This window comes from Cheilinus undulatus, linkage group 1, assembly GCF_018320785.1.
Source record: "Cheilinus undulatus linkage group 1, ASM1832078v1, whole genome shotgun sequence".
Taxonomy (NCBI): Eukaryota; Metazoa; Chordata; class Actinopteri; order Labriformes; family Labridae; genus Cheilinus; species Cheilinus undulatus.
Genome location: NC_054865.1, coordinates 5114904 through 5130798, shown reverse-complemented (window position 1 = coordinate 5130798; position 15895 = coordinate 5114904). Strand labels below are relative to the sequence as shown.

At 37.7% G+C, this 15895-nt stretch overlaps 1 protein-coding gene across 1 annotated transcript; it reads right to left on the bottom strand.

Annotated features, from left to right (window-relative positions):
• Positions 1-1199: 1199 nt before the first annotated feature.
• LOC121514843 (isocitrate dehydrogenase [NAD] subunit alpha, mitochondrial) lies at positions 1200-14407 on the bottom strand. Its single transcript, XM_041795220.1, has 11 exons — positions 14320-14407; positions 13318-13380; positions 10832-10915; positions 10637-10751; positions 10367-10554; positions 5395-5528; positions 4489-4591; positions 3128-3192; positions 2955-3039; positions 2702-2854; positions 1200-1993 (listed from the first exon to the last, which is right to left on the bottom strand). The coding sequence occupies exons 1-11, from the start codon at positions 14344-14346 to the stop codon at positions 1910-1912; spliced, it is 1101 nt and encodes a 366-aa protein (XP_041651154.1). The 5' UTR covers positions 14347-14407; the 3' UTR covers positions 1200-1909.
• Between the last annotated feature and the right edge of the window lie 1488 nt (positions 14408-15895).

Below are 15895 nucleotides of genomic sequence, written 5' to 3'. Positions count from 1 at the left end.
CACCCTTTTTATTGCACTTTAAAATTCCACTATTTTGAATTTCAAACAGTTTTTGTGTCATTTTTAAATTTTTTCTTTTGTCTTAAACAAGGGGTAACTGACTTCCTGTTTAGATACAGATCTACTTCAATTGGATCAAGGATTTTAACATGAATTAAACTGTGGAAAAAGGAACTAGTGATAGATTAAAAATAAAATAAAAGAACATTAAAAAGGTTCAGATGACTGCTGACTTGTCCGGTGAGCTGTTGGTACTTTTTTAAAAGTAAAATCAGACTTTAAGGAGCAGCGGTAGACTTATTTTACACCACTGTGGCTGTAGGGAGTCACATGCCTCAACCAAAGTGTATTGAAAGGAACAATGAAGCATGCGATTAATCCTGATTTAAAAAAAAATATATATATATATATTCCACTAGTTGTGGATCTTGATAAATCGCAATTAACTAAATTAATCATGACAGTCCTGCTTTTTATCTGTTTAGGTAACAATAATTCAATGGCCTTCTCAACCAAGACTCTTTTTTTTGTACCCTTATATTTACTTACTTCTATTTATTTACCAAGCCAGTAAATTTACTAGTAAATATAAATGATACAAATGTGGCTGTGTAACAGAGATGTGATTGTGGGATCACCTACTGTACCTCTGCAACTTTTAGCTATTTTCTTCTCTGTCTGAGAAACTCTTAAAAATCCTCACCACAGTTTTTCTAGCTTCAAGAGCTATAAAAGGGCTAGGATGCCTTATAACTAACTTTACCTTTACAGGGATCTCGTCTCATTTTTTAGGGGAATTTCTAAAAAATTTCTTAGGATTTTGTCATTAGGAGCAACTCTTTAGACTTGGGAAGAGTTTAAATACAGTCCCTGATATTTGAGCACAAACCCTTTTTATTTTGCTTCAAAGGACAAACAAATTCCAAAACCCAATCCTTTCTGATGAATTCAGTCATTTTGGATTGTTTGTGAACAACCAGGCCCTGGTGTGGCATTATTTAGGGGTATTTATGGGTGTAGAAACTCAACCCATGGGTAATGCAGAAAGTAGCTTGGGAGATAAAAGCCATGGTGGCACTTGGTAAATATAAATTAATCCGCACTTAAGACCATAAGCTTTGAAAGTTGAGGGGCATGTGGAGTAATGGTCCTAATGGATGCCTTTTGTAATGTTGAAAAAGTGGCTTGAAGACCATACGTGAAGTTTCATCCATGTGGGATTTATTGACATACCTAATGAAGCAACATTCATCAGATAGAGAACCTGAAACTCTCTTCAAAGAGCCCTTTTTAATGAGTTCTTAAAGCATAAAAGCTCTCAGTAGGAAGCTGCATGTTTGTATGTGTGATGTTCATGTTATAAGACAGCAGAGAGAGACAGGAGCAGCATGTTCTCTTCTTTATATAGACGTTTATATATTTGTGTACCTCTGAAACTGAAGAGAGCAGCATTAGACAGTAACAGAAAACAATAAATAAGAGGACATTTCAGGTACGGCTACACTGCATCACTGTTAAAAAATAGCAAATATCCAAAGCGGAGTGCTGATATATTTCTAGAAGATGATACTTTGAGTAAGACAAACTCTCATAATGATTTCATTCAAACTTGGTCATGAGACATTTGTGCGTATGCTTGCTGTGAATGTTTCATCATAGTAAATAACCAGGTAGCTACTGCAGAAGCCCCGCCCCCTCCACATCCATCATGTCACTACAGAAAGAACAGATTTCTCATCATGTAAATACATTAAGAAAAACAGAAGTTGCAGTTTTGAGCCTCCCTGCTGATAGTGTCCCTGCAGCTCCACAAAGGTAAAACCAGTCATCCGTGGGGAGGTGGAGGGGGTGAGACGGCGAGGATCTTTGGGTGGGCGGAGACTCCCACAGCAGCTCCAGAACTGCAGATTCAATCCAGGTCCTGGATACGGCGGCAGATTTCAGCTGTAAACTCTGAACACTTTGAGTTCCCGCCCAGGTCCTTCGTCAGCACCTGGAACAGAACGACATGCGCCTCATCAGGCAACACTGTTTCCATGGTAACAACCTCAATGTGATGGGGATCACTGTACTGCAACAATACTGTCTGAACTAAAGAAGAAACATAATATGCCACTTAGATTAAAACCAAAGAGAGCAGACAAAGAATGAATACTAGACGAGTGAGAGCAGAGAAACAGAGTCAGCACAAGTAGTAGAAAAGAGAACAGGTTTCATACAGCTTAAAGGAGCTGTCCAAAGACTTTATCAGAGTCAAAAACATTTAGTAAAAGCAACATTTTCTCAGTTTTCTAGAAACGCCAAATGAGTGGTGACTGTTAAAAAAAGCAGTGCAATGAAGCAATGACATCCCTCTGTTTTGTCTTCTAGCAGAACAGTTTCTGCAAGACCTACATTTACTAGAATGCATTGCAAATGGGCTAGCTGCAACCTTGCATCAAATATGCAGGTCGTGTGTGATTTGCATATCCCTGGACCTACAGTGCCGTGAAAAAGTATTTGCCCCATTCCTGATTTTTTTTGCACATTTGCCACATGTAAATATTTCAGATCATCAAATGAATTTTAATATTTGACAGAGATAATCTGAGTAAATACTGATCATCTCTCTTTTGATGTATCTTGTATCCTTGTTTACACCTACAGTGATTGTTCAGTTTTTAGCTGAGAAGTCTGAAACCCTGGAGTGCCAAAGCCTTACCTTCTTGTCTCTGATAGTGTCGAAACACGCTGTCTGGATCTTGTTGCCACAGTCATGGAGGCCCATGTGACGCAGCATCATGACAGCGCTGAGCAGGAGAGCAGTGGGGTTTGCCATGTCCAAGCCGGCGATATCGGGGGCTGTGCCATGGACCTGTAGGAAGGAAAAGTTTGTCTCGGTCAATGATCTCTCTCGTTCAGAACATTATAAAGATTCAAGATTAGAAAGCATGTTAAGTTAAAGACAAACAAACCGATTCAAAGATGGCGACTCCGTTTGCTCCGATGTTTCCACTGGGAGTGACACCGAGGCCTCCGATCAGACCAGCACACAGATCACTGAAACAAAAACAAACTTTTCACTCTGTTCTCCCAGTAGAGCTGTTTTAAAAGAGTGTTTTTAAAAAAAATAACATTCTAACTTTACCTGAGAATATCTCCATAGAGGTTGGGCATGACCAGTACGTCAAACTGGGTGGGATCCTGAACCATCTGAAAGTCAGGAGCATTAGGACATGTCAGAAATCAGCTTCAATGAGAACATGATGGACTAGAGGTGTGTTAGGACAGAAAGACAGGTGTTAACTTTATAACGATGGCAAGATAATGCAAATTATAATATTTCAATAAAAATACAAAGCTGATTGGGGTAAGACCATGTTAGGGATTTCTGCAACTATTACGTAGGATAATTTCCAAATGATGGCTAAGTTGCCTTTTAAGTATCATATTTTTTAAAGCTTGTATGTGAACTATGTAAAGAAATTGATTGCAAATACTATAAAATGTGACATTTTAACAAAAGCATAAGCTTGCCAGTGTGGATATTAAGGCTGGACAGTAAATCAAAATTTAGATTAAATCGCAATATGTCCTTCTATAATTTTCAAACTGCAGAAGGTCCATATTTCTTTGACTTGAAATGTGTTTTGATAATACCAATTAAATATAAATTATTGCCACAGGAATGTTATGATCTACACATCATGCAAACATTCAAGAGTCAGCTTTGTCTAGAAATGTTTTTTAAAAATCCTTCTCTCTTTGTTTGCTGTATATGTTTGTTAGAAACCAGACAGACATAAAATCATCATTCCTTTCAATCAACAATTCTTATCAAATTTGCAATGAGTCAAAATAATTGCAATTAGATATACATATTTTTTGATTTTACAGCCTTAGTTTAATCTACCAAATATTGTGTTTGTTATGATATAGAATGATTTTTGCTTAATAATTGCATATTAAATAGCAGTGGTAATATTGCATGGAAAAAAATCACTATTAGATTATTTTCTCCAATCTTATCAGCCCTAATGGGTATGCATTTGTCAATGTCTCTGATCATTCACACTATGTTATATATTTTTCTTTTTATTGCATTGCTGCAGGACAACTTTGGAAACACCTCTGTCTAGGAGGGTCCTCACCGCTGAATTAAAGGGTAAATAAGCATATCTGAATTAGCTTTAAAAAGAACCCTGCATTATCAAACAAATATATCTTATTGAATATTTATTTGTATCTCTCACCCGCAATTTCCACATAGGGCGACTGTGCCGCGCACAGAAGCACCGTGGGTTAGGTCCAACCGAAGGCGAGAGACCTCGCCCACTAGAAGTGAGTCTAAGGTGCTGTGTCCTAATTTGTGTCCCTGTCCAAATTTTAGTTTCTTTTTTTTTACACTGCACTACTGAAGAGACCTTAGAGCAGAGTCAAACTGTGTGGTGAGATTTTTTTTTTTTAAAGAGCAGATTAACCACACTAACCAAAGTGATTCAAACTTACATTGAGGCACACCGTGTCAAGGTACATCTCAGTAAACTTGATGTCTTTGTAGTTCTCAGCCACCTCGCGACATTTTCTCAGAAAAAGACCATCCGACATCCGCCTGGAGGTGCAAGAAATAAAGAGAGAGAAAAAAAGACAATTTATCACCCAACTCATTCACTTTCATTCGATAAACTAAGGTCTTATCTTTTCTGATTCATACTGTTGCTCGTTAGGATTTATGGATTTATCAGAAGGAAACTCAGCCTTTCATACAGACTGTTGAGAAACTAAACAATCATACTTTGTTTTGAATGTGTGTAGGTGGGTGAATCAGGGTGGAGGCCCTGTATGTGTGGCTTTTTTAGTCTCTGTTTGGGCTACAGCTCATTCAGAAAGCAGCAAACACATAATTAAAGAGCTGGCTGTTTTTGCATGTAGGCACCAGACTTTTGAAATATAATCAGCATACTACTTTGGGAAAATGTTGTGTAGCAAAAAAATGCAGCTGTACAGATGTTAATAACTTTTATTTATTGTGCTGTCAAAGAACCAATGGATCACTAGGATTTAAATGCCTTTATGTATGAAATATCTGTTGTGTTTTTATGTGAGAAAAGTAATGCTCCATGTGCATCACCCAAATGCTGTACACAACCTCACAGGAACTCAATAATGAGGGGAAAACAATCTATTTAATGTTAAATCCTACTAATAATGAGCTCCTCTTAAGAAAACAAATGCAGATGTGTTCGATTATTTTGTTGTGAACTTTAAAGATGAAAAAAATCTAAATATTCTGCATGTAAGGAGAGCTCACACTACTGAGAGATTTAGTTAATTTGTCATTTTCACTATAGCAGAAAGATGTTAAAGGATAACCTGCAGACGTGGTGTTTTTCTCTCTCCTGGTCTTTCACTTACATGATGTTGGCTTTGTGAACGGCCACCACACTGCTTCTTTGGTTGTTTCTGGCGTACTCAAAAGCGTACTCAGCAATGCGTCTGCTGGCGTTTTCTGTGATCAGTTTGATGCTCTGTACGACGCCATCAACAATCTACAAAAACAACAACCAGATGGCAGCTTGAGAGCAGAAACATCACACAAAAACAAAAGAGCAAACACTTCTGTAAAGTCTTCCACATGGGCACAATGAAGGTCCCGCTAAACTTAGAACTAGTCGGAAGAGTTGCATGTTTCATGATCTGATGCAGATAGGGTTGTCATGATGCCAGAATTTCACACTTTGATACAATTCTAGAAAACAAAAACATATGAATGCCTGCTTCAATACCATTGCAACAAAAATAGATCTTAGCATTCTCCTGCATGCTATCAATTGTAGTAAAACTCTGGCTGAATTATTTGTACTTTGTAGACTGTCTGCAGAATGTTTCCTGCCATTTGTGATGGATTCATTCATCTCCTAAACACCTGGGCTCATATCAAAAAAATTCTATGGATTCTCTCAGAGAGCATTGTGCATGCCTCACTTTGCCTGAGGAAAGTGTAAGATGGACTGAAATGTCTGCATTAATAGTATTTCTCTGTTCAGGTAACTTTCATAAAAAATAAATCAAGACTCCCATTTGTACTCCATTTTTTGTTCTCTGTTTGTGAGCCTTTCCTTGCTTTTTCCCTCAGTTTATTTGCCACACCAGTAAATATTGTTGTTCATGTAAAGAATTTTAATATGAGGCTGTAACAGAGATGTTTTTATGTGATCACTTCTCCATCTTTCTAAATTTCTCCTCTGTCTGAGAAACTCTTAAGACTCTCTAAAGTCCTCCTCCCCACTCCTAGCAACCTTTAACCTTAGGAGCTCTCTCTAGGGAAGAGTACTGAAGTCCAGTACAAACGTGGCACCAGTGCCAGCACATCTGATATCTATCGAACCAAAACACGGATTTCAGTGCCATGCCACTTCAATGCACCCCCACCAGTCCAAATGAAAGGCACAAAACATTTCGGACTAAGCGATTCAGGTAGTTCAGTGCAGCAGAGCAGGAATGTCAGTAATGTCTCTGCTCTGCTCGCAGTGTCTCTGACACAGCGCCATTGGAGGAATATTGGTGGGTCTTTGATTCCAAAAGTCACAACTGATTACTTCTCATATACTGTGCCCAAACAGCATCTTTTAAAGATATCTGTCTGAATTATTTAAGACTTTGGTACCGAGATGGCTTTAATTCACGTGCCCTCTTCAGTGTTCTAATTCATTCACAGGAGTGCACTCAAGCATATGGCTCTTCAAGTGCAAGAACAGTATTTATATGCTGAACATCTGGACTCTGTTTTGGAGAAATCCCTCCTTTTGATAATCAGGATCGATGATTATTTGCTTATATTCACAGTGAAGGGTGGGAGGAAGAGGTCATAGTAAGAGATGGACTTAAATGGAGAGCATGACGCGCTCTAGTAGCATGCTCATCTCGGCAGAAAGGCTATAATATATATATGATCAGACACTGCAGGCACTTTAAGCACTACCTCTCACTACCTCCGCCAAGGAGGCTATGTGATACATTTAACATAACTCAAACAGTCATGGACAGATTTTGATGAAATTTTCAGGAAATGTCAGAAATGGCATAAGGAAGAACTGATTAGATTTTGGGAGTCATCCAGATCACCGTCTAGATCCAGGAATATTTTTAAAGGATTTTTCACTATTAGGAGATAGGGCTGATGGCGGAGGTCTGCGCTCTCTGAGTGCTTTTCTAGTACTTTCTAAGTTTGTTTCTGGTATTTGTCTTAAAAAAAAAAACTGTTGATCCTACTCTTCCTTAAAAAAGGAGAATGTATTGTTTAAGTGCACGTGGTATTGAAAAGTATCAAAGTCTTGAACATTTTGACAACCTCAACACAGATTTTTTTTTGCAAACAAAGTCATGAGAAAAAAAAAAACGAAGTAGCAAATGAGGTTTCTTCTTTTTAAGGACTTTTCCAGGACACCTAGATAAAGATTGTATTTGGTCTGAGAGAGGTAAAGAGGCAAAGAGTGGAAGGAAAGAAAAACAAAGTTAAACACGTTGAGGAAAAGTTCATCAGGGACCATGTGAGTGGAAAATCATTCACAGGATGTGACATCACACATAACTGGGGCTTCTACTGCCAGCTGACAGATCTGTACTCATGGTTTGGTCATTCAGAGGGTTCAAATCATGGAAACATGAAAGGTTTCTTTTTAAATTGAGAGTTACTGCCGGTTTCCTTCTGCCTCTAATCTTTAATTTAAGCTAAAGTCACCTCGGTCCTGTTTTCTGTGCAAATGCAGAGGTGAAAGAATCTTCAGATCTGAGCTGACAGTGTGAACACAGACTGATCCACATCAGGACTGTGCAGGTGAACAGGTGACAGGTACAGGAAGCTTCAGTGCTTTTATTTTGTTAACCTGAACCACTTCCTCCTTCTTACCCTGGAGATGAAAGGAAGTGGAGAGTGCAGCAGCTAGCTGACCTATAGGAAGACAGGTGAGGAGGGCAGGTCACCGTCATCATCATCATCATCATTCTGATCAAAGTATCTTTATCTAACTGACCCGTTAGTTTGTCTTCAAGACAGATTATAAAAGTACTGTCAGAGCTATGATACTGAAAACGTCAGAAGAAAACCTGAGACGGTAGAAATACATTTAAATTTGTTGATATGTTTAAATTTGCCTTTTTATGTTACAAAATCATACTGGCTTGTTTTAAAAAATACTTCTTATTAGGTCCCACTTTTATCATTCTTATGATGGATATTAACAAGAGAGCAAGTTGAAAGAGTGCCTCTTCAACCTAAGCCTGATTATTAAAATAATTTTGGGTAAAACTGCTAAGGATGTAAGAAGGTTCAGGAGTTTCTCTTATAAATTGCTTCAGAAATCATGCTACAAAGGCTGCAATGTACTCCCTGGATGCATACCCACCTTATCAAACTACATCCTCTGTTACTGCTTGTTCTTGCCACTGACACTCAAGGTTGTTATTAAACTATCCGATTATATTGAAGAATTCCTACAGAGTAAACCTTGGAGGAAAATCTTTTTCAAAAGACAGAAATAAATGGTATATCCTTGTCTTCAAAGCCAGCAGACTTCATTGACAAAAAAGTAGCCACACCTTGAAAAACAGGAAACAGAAATGTAATTTTGGGTTACTGTGTGTAAAAATAGTGGTGGATGGCAAACCAGTTTAAATACCATTATCTTATAACTTTTGCCATGGAATTTATTTCTGCAATATTGTCATAATGGTGTTAATATGTACAGTGCAATTATGATGCCAACAATATTTCTGCTTACCAACCACAGTTACAGGTGAAGAAAAGCAGTGTAACACAGTCTACCTGTATGTTTCACTCTGATACTGAAGAGCAGATCTCCACACTCACTGAACAAACACTACTATTTCAAGCTTGTGCCAGCATGGAGTCAGTGTTTACAACCTAACATATTAACATGTGTTCTCTCCTCTCCAAGATTGTTTTTGTAAATGTAAGTATCATTGAATGAGCAAGCTTGCTTTGCAGAATGTCCCTGTCGGTCTGTCTGGGGCTTTGATGCAGACAAATTTGCTCTGGAATGGATCAGCTGAGTTTATTTCGAGCAGTGCCGCTGTGATTTGCAGCTCCATTACAACAGCTTCCAACTACTACTTTGCTTGTGGTCAAAGAAGCAGCTGTAAATAATCTGACTTAATGTGCATGCTACTTCTTGTATTCCACTAAAGTTCTTTTGTCCCCCTCGAACAACAAAAGCACGCTTTTTTTTTGCCAAATTCTTCACAATAAAAGATTCATACTGGTCAGATCTTAAAAAATCCCAGTCAAATGCTCTTTTAAAACTGTAATTAAGCCTCTTGCCACTAGTAGCTGCTATATCTTCAGTCAATGGCCACTGCCTTCCTTCCAGAGCTTTACCCCAGCTATTCACCAGATGAAAACATGAGAAGTTAGCTGTTAGTATGCTGTAGAAACATTACAGTACGGCAGAATTTTGGATTAACAATGGATATAAAATTGTATGTAAGCTGTCATAAGACTAAAGTATACTGAAGTGTTGCGTAACATGGATGGTATTAATCTGCAAAGAGGAACAAGGGCTGGCAGAGCTAGCTGCTAACTTTAGGCACACTCTACTTAGCTAGCCAGCCTTACCCAGTGACCCTGTTATAAATTTGACATTTTCTCCATTTTGCTCCAGTCTGTTAAATGCAATTCAAATGTGTGTTTAGCAATGTGGGGAAATAGCTTCCTGGGACCATCTCTACTTCAGACCACAAAGAAAACAGTGACTTTTTATAAGCATCACTTTGTAATCTTACACACAGACACGAGACAAGAATCTTATTACAGTCTTATTTTAGATGTGTGATCCCTTTGATTATTGTGGCACTGTACTGTAAAACCATTACCACACAGAACAAACTACTGTGTTTTATTCTTTAAATTAACCACATTCACCACCAAAGCCACACACAGATGTACAAAATACCATTTGAAGCACAAGTAAATGAAAAAATTCCCCTTTTCTTCAAGGTTAAACACACACAACAGAACATGTTGGCAATGAGAGCAATGTAACAGCCATTTCTAATTTCAAAAAAATTAATTCTGAATGAATCCTAATGAAGATTACAATGCAGACTTTATAACCTTTCACATTTGCTATCTGGAGCAATCTAACAGAGCTATTCCAGAACTCTTCTCACCTATATGCCATTAACACCGCCATTAACTGGAATATATAAATGTTAAAAATACACAACATAAAGAGCTCAAATTTTAAAGAATGATCATTAATTCATTTATACACAGCTACAGGGACTACAGAAGACACTCTGTTGTGTCTAAAACATACTGAACACTGTAACTTTGGTTAATTCAAGCCTCTTCACAACGTCCACTCACCACATGTTCAATCCCACTGTACTCGCCCTCTGTGTTCTCTCTGATGGTGACCAGGTCGACGTCTGTATACGGAGTTTTGTAGCCCTCGATGGAAACACAGGGTCGCACATTGGCGTAAAGGTCAAAGGTCTTCCTCAGCAGCAGGTTCATGGAGGGGTGACCTGCAGCAATGGGTGTCTTCAGTGGTCCTGTAGGATGGAACATTCAGGGAGGGAGGTCAACTTTAAAAATACAACAAATGAAAATGTATTTCAGTTCATGTTTACAAACCTTTCAGCCCAATCTTGCTCTTGTCCATGGAGTCTTTAGCGTCAGGAGGGATCATCCACTTTCCCCCAGGTCCCTTTATCGCTGTCACATTCCTCTCCTCCCATCTGATTGGAGCCTGCAAGAGAGAGTCAAGGATTTAAAACACAGCTTCTAAAAGCCTGCTTTGTTTTCAAAACTAACTCTGATCAAACTCACTTTTGCTGCTTCAAAGATTTTCATGACAGCAGTGGAAATCTCAGGTCCGATCCCATCGCCAGGAATCAGTGTGACTGTCTGCATCTGGGAAGTCAACACAAACAGACGTGACTCTTAGGAAACCTGCGCAATGCTGTAGTGTTTAAAAGACTTAAATACACGGGAAAACGATTGCCTTCAAGGCGTAGAGTTTTAAACTTTGATAAATTTAAATAAAAGATTTTTGATTCATTCCTCTCCTAAGCACTTTTCTAATGAAATAAAAAAAGCTTTAAAACTGCTGTTGCTTTGAGACGTCTGCACTTTTTGATACTTTTCTTTATAAAAATAATGGGGAATGCATACTGTAAAAACACAGAGTATCAAAAAAAGCATTACAGTATCAAACATTCTCCCAACCTTACAGCAGATGTAAGCACCTATAAACCTGTAGTACTGTGGTTAAAGAGGAACCAAAGCAAACAAACAAACACAGATAACACAGATAACACAGATGAGGGCCTTTAGCTTTGCAGATTTGGAATAACAGGTTCTGTCCCTATGTTTTCTACAGTTTTTGTTTCTGTTAAATCACTAAATCAAGTTAAATCATTTGCAATTAGGATTTAGGGTCTTTAGGCAACTCGTACTAACAAACGTCCACTGTAAAGGAATTGGTTGATAAAATGAAAGATATTCATGTTCTGTGTCTATCAAAAGATAAGTTTATTAAAATCTAGAACAAGTTTGCTGGACATTAAATGCTTCCAGAAAGATTCTGGTCAGGTAAACCAACAAAGGGTCCCTGAGTGCCATCTGATCTTAAAAAATATTCTTTTTTCTCTTATTTGGTTTTCTCTCTCACACAGGCACACACACACAGACAAATTGATTGTTGGGACCTACCTACAATCAGTGTTGGGGAGCATTAGTTTAAAAACAAACTCATTACATCACTTCATTACATTCTGAGAAAGTAACACGTTAAGAGAAGTTTTGTGTTAGCAAAAATTAATCCAAGTATAATTATGATGTCAGGGTGTGCAATTACAATCACATAAAAGGCTGCAATTATTTCTATAATAAATTGTACTTGAAAGGTGTAAAAAAAATGCCTGCAGAAAGGGCATTACATTTGCAACAGTGGCACTATTGCACTTTGTAGAAGCACCTTTATTTTTTGGGAAATACTGAGTTATTCTGAAAGCAGTGACGTAAAAACTTCAGGTATGCATTATTTTTTATTAAAACTGATTAATATTTTTATGTTTTAAGTTGAGAAATACACACTTCAAAACATTCTCTGCATTTTTTTCTGATAATAAAGCAAGCAGACTCATGATACCCTTTATGTATCACATCATAATTCAAAATCGCAATATTGTCCAGTATAACCGTAACTGCACATTATTACCAAATCATGCAGCATTAATTAAAACCCTTTAACTACTCATCCTTCTGGCCGATTATTAAAACTGCACCTGGCCGCAGTACATCGGCCTGTGTCATCTCTACAGCATTCTAAAACCTTGTTCATTGCCCATAATCTGTAACTCTGCAGCCTGCTAATATCACAATCATACAAACCTTTACAGCTCTTGAATATCCTCATAATCTGACCATGAACTGTAGGCAAAAGCATACAGTATTACACATATGCTAAACATTGCATTGTACTGGAACATCTGCACAGCTGTTTCAAAGAAGGAAAAACAACTCGAGCTTTTGAAGTTATGTGTTCCCACAATATTTTTCCATTTTTTAAATCCAAAGATTAAAGATAAAGGGGATAATTCAAAAGTGTAATGATGCCCTCACCACCATTTTACTAGCTCATTAAGGTAGCAATGCACATGCAGTGACACAGCTGTCTTTACCTTACGCTGTAATCCAGCTACGTGTCTACCTGTCCAGACACAGATAGGAGAAAAACGGAAACAGTGCAGCTGTGTCTGCGATATTTTTTCTTTTTTGGCCACAAGGAGAAAATAAAATAAGGCAGTTAGTTTTAGTAATGAGGAACTTTTATGGAAAAAGGTCAATAATAACTGATTACGGAATTAGTACAACTAGTGCATCAGTTACTCGCTACGACAATAAAATTGATCTGAGAACAACATAACTTTGATGTGTATTACCCAAACACTTTTTGGAATCATATCTACTGACATTGTTTACTTTTTAAAAATCATTTTTCTCAGCAGGACTTTAAAAAAAGCCTCAACTTGTCACACTTGATGGCCACAGGTTGTAGTAGTACACACTTCAGTAAAATGTGATGAGCTTTGTTCACTATTTCTGATATTTTACAGACTAAAGAGTAACCCATGACTGATTTAATAAAGCGGCAGATTAGTTTATAACTAAATTACATAGTTGCAGCCTTTTATTGAACTACCATAGCCATTATACTTGGACTCAATGCGTGCCAGTGAGCGTGTGTTTGTGAGAGTGTAAGCAGATATCAGTGTCAGGTTGGGTGAGGTATTCAGCCCTGAACTACTCACCCCTCTGGAAAAGGAAGCTGAAGAGAGAGCGGGTCTCTTCACCGCCCCCACCACCTGGGTCAGCTGGAAAAGACAACATGAAGGTCACAAACAGTCTGATAAGAAACTGCTCAAATACACCAACATATTAATCAGTGGATAATATTTTGTCTCTGTGTTCTTTATCAGTGGAAGTATTTCCAAATACAAGCTTTTTAAATTCTACAGGGCTGTTTCTAGACAAACTATGTTTATGTTATTTCTGAGTTATTTTAATGCTTTACTAACAGATCTCAAGTCCTTTTTTTGCTGCCAAGTATAAACATTTTCCATCATAAATGCTGACCTTATGGGAAACAATTCAATATTGGTTAACATACCATGTACTTATCATCATTTATCATTAAAATACACTGTAATTCATAGAATAGTTCTGAATTAATCATATGATTTCCAAATTTTTCATTCATCTGTAGTTAAATTATCGCACTCATAAGGGTTTATAATGTAGTTAGAAAACGGTACTATTTTGTATTTAAATCCTAGTAAGTGAGGACTAGCAACAAATCCAAAGTGAATACTAAATTTATTGTGGCTCTAACTTTAAACTGGTGGGTTTTTAATTTTTTTTTTTTTTTTTGATGAGGATCTCCACATGTGAGAACCGGAGCTCATAGCATCTAGCAGCTGCTATAAGAAAAGTAACCCAATTAAACGTTCAGAGAGGAAAATTAAACGACACTATGTTAGAAAGGTTTGCGGGGGAGTCGTGACCATACCGGTGAGCAACTCTGAGATCCTCTCCGTTAGCTCTGCTAGCTACAGCATCTGTCATCATGCTGAAGGACACTCTCAAGTAGCTAACATGCTAACCTGCTAACGGTAGCGTGTAAAGTAACGTTCAGAGACAGTACAGGGCAGCACAGTCATAACAACGCCTTCGCTCAAACATGAAACACAAGTCCAAACAGTTCGAATCATTCTTAGTAATTTTATTCAACTTAATCGTCTGAATTTTCTTACCATTGACCTCCATGCGCTACCTGCCATCCTGCCGAGGAAGAGGATTCACTCTGATCCGAGAGAAGCCGGGACAAAGATCGTCTGGTAGAAAGAGGACTCACTCTGACAGCTCCTCCCATTCCCCATGTGCGCAATAGATAGATAGATAGATAGATAGATAGATAGATAGATAGATAGATGTCAAATTTGAGGAGTTTGGTGTCTCTGAAATATTGATTATACTATTTTATGACTCTGTATCGATAACGCATTAGGCAAATTTTTTTTTTTTAAATGTTGATACCTTAAATTCATTGTTTATTTTATTTGACAATTGATTAATAACATCCATGTTATATTAATAGTTTTTTTAAAGAGCTCATCACGCAGAACTTTAAGGTAGCTCTTTGAGGAGAGACTTTTTTTCTTGTTCAAGTATAGACGATCTTTGGCCCAGCAGTGAAAATCAATGCTCACTGGTGGAGTAGGCGTGGTGACGTCAGTGCAGCGTCAGTATTAAAGGTTGCCAGATTTCTATATCTTATTTTCATGATTTCAGGTACCTGTTGACTTCACTGAGAACACACGGGTTTTTAAGTTGTTTTGAGTTTAACGTTGATATGCTAACTCAGCAAGTGAAGTTTATTTGTTATGGTACATTTCACAGAACAAGGTCACAATGTGATTCACAGAATATCATCATAGCCATAATAACGACATGATTCATAAAAGCTGAACAAAACACACAATTAAATCCCGTCATGGACTCTTTAATTTAAATGAAGTTTAAGAATGAGTAGAACATCATCAGGATAAATTCTTATTTTCATAAAACCCCGGGGAGGACTTTACCTCAACAGCAAGGCACAAGCCCTTGAAAACCCCCCACAATGTCTTCAAATCAGAAAATCAGAGTTATATAAAGCCCCCTTTCTGCTTTCTTACTTTATGCATATATGTCACACTTAAATGTTTCGCACATAACTAATTTCAACATTTGATTTGACAAAGATTGCATGAGTAAATACAAAATTCTGTTTTTAAATGATGATTTTATTTATAGTAAAAAAGTCATCCAAACCTAGCTTTGTGTGAGAAAGTAATTACCCCCTAAACCTAAAATCTAATTAGTTTCCCTTGGTGGCACAACTACAAGTAATAACTGACAACTGGCTTTCACATTTCTGTGGAGGAATTAAGGCCCACTCTTCTTTGCAGAATTGTTTTAATTCAGCCACATTGGAGGGTTTTCAGGCAATAACAGTGTGTTTATGGTCACGTCACAGCAGCCCAATCAGATTTAAGTCTGGACTTTGACTTGGCCGCTCCAAAACCTTAATTGTGTTTAACCTATTCAGAGGTGGATTCTCTGGTGTGTTCTAGATTATTGTCCTGCTGCATAACCCAGTGTGCTTGAGGTTGAAGTAAAAACTGATGGCCAGACATTCTCCTCCAGGATTTTCTGGTAGACAGCAGAATTCATTGTTCCATCAATCACAGCAAGTGGTCCAGGTCCTGAAGTAGCAAAGCAGCCCCAGACCATCACACTGCCACCACCATGTTTGACTGTTGGCATGATGTTCTTTTGATGAAATGC

Excerpts from the sequence above, each read along its gene's own strand:
- LOC121514843 (XM_041795220.1), bottom strand. The coding sequence starts at position 14,346 with ATGGCAGGTAGCGCATGGAGGTCAATG. Across the intron at positions 5,529-10,366 it reads ACAGTGGGATTGAACATGTG|ATTGTTGATGGCGTCGTACA; the intron begins GTGAGTGGACGT and ends TTGTTTTTGTAG. Across the intron at positions 3,193-4,488 it reads TTGACACGGTGTGCCTCAAT|ATGGTTCAGGATCCCACCCA; the intron begins GTAAGTTTGAAT and ends CCTGACTTTCAG.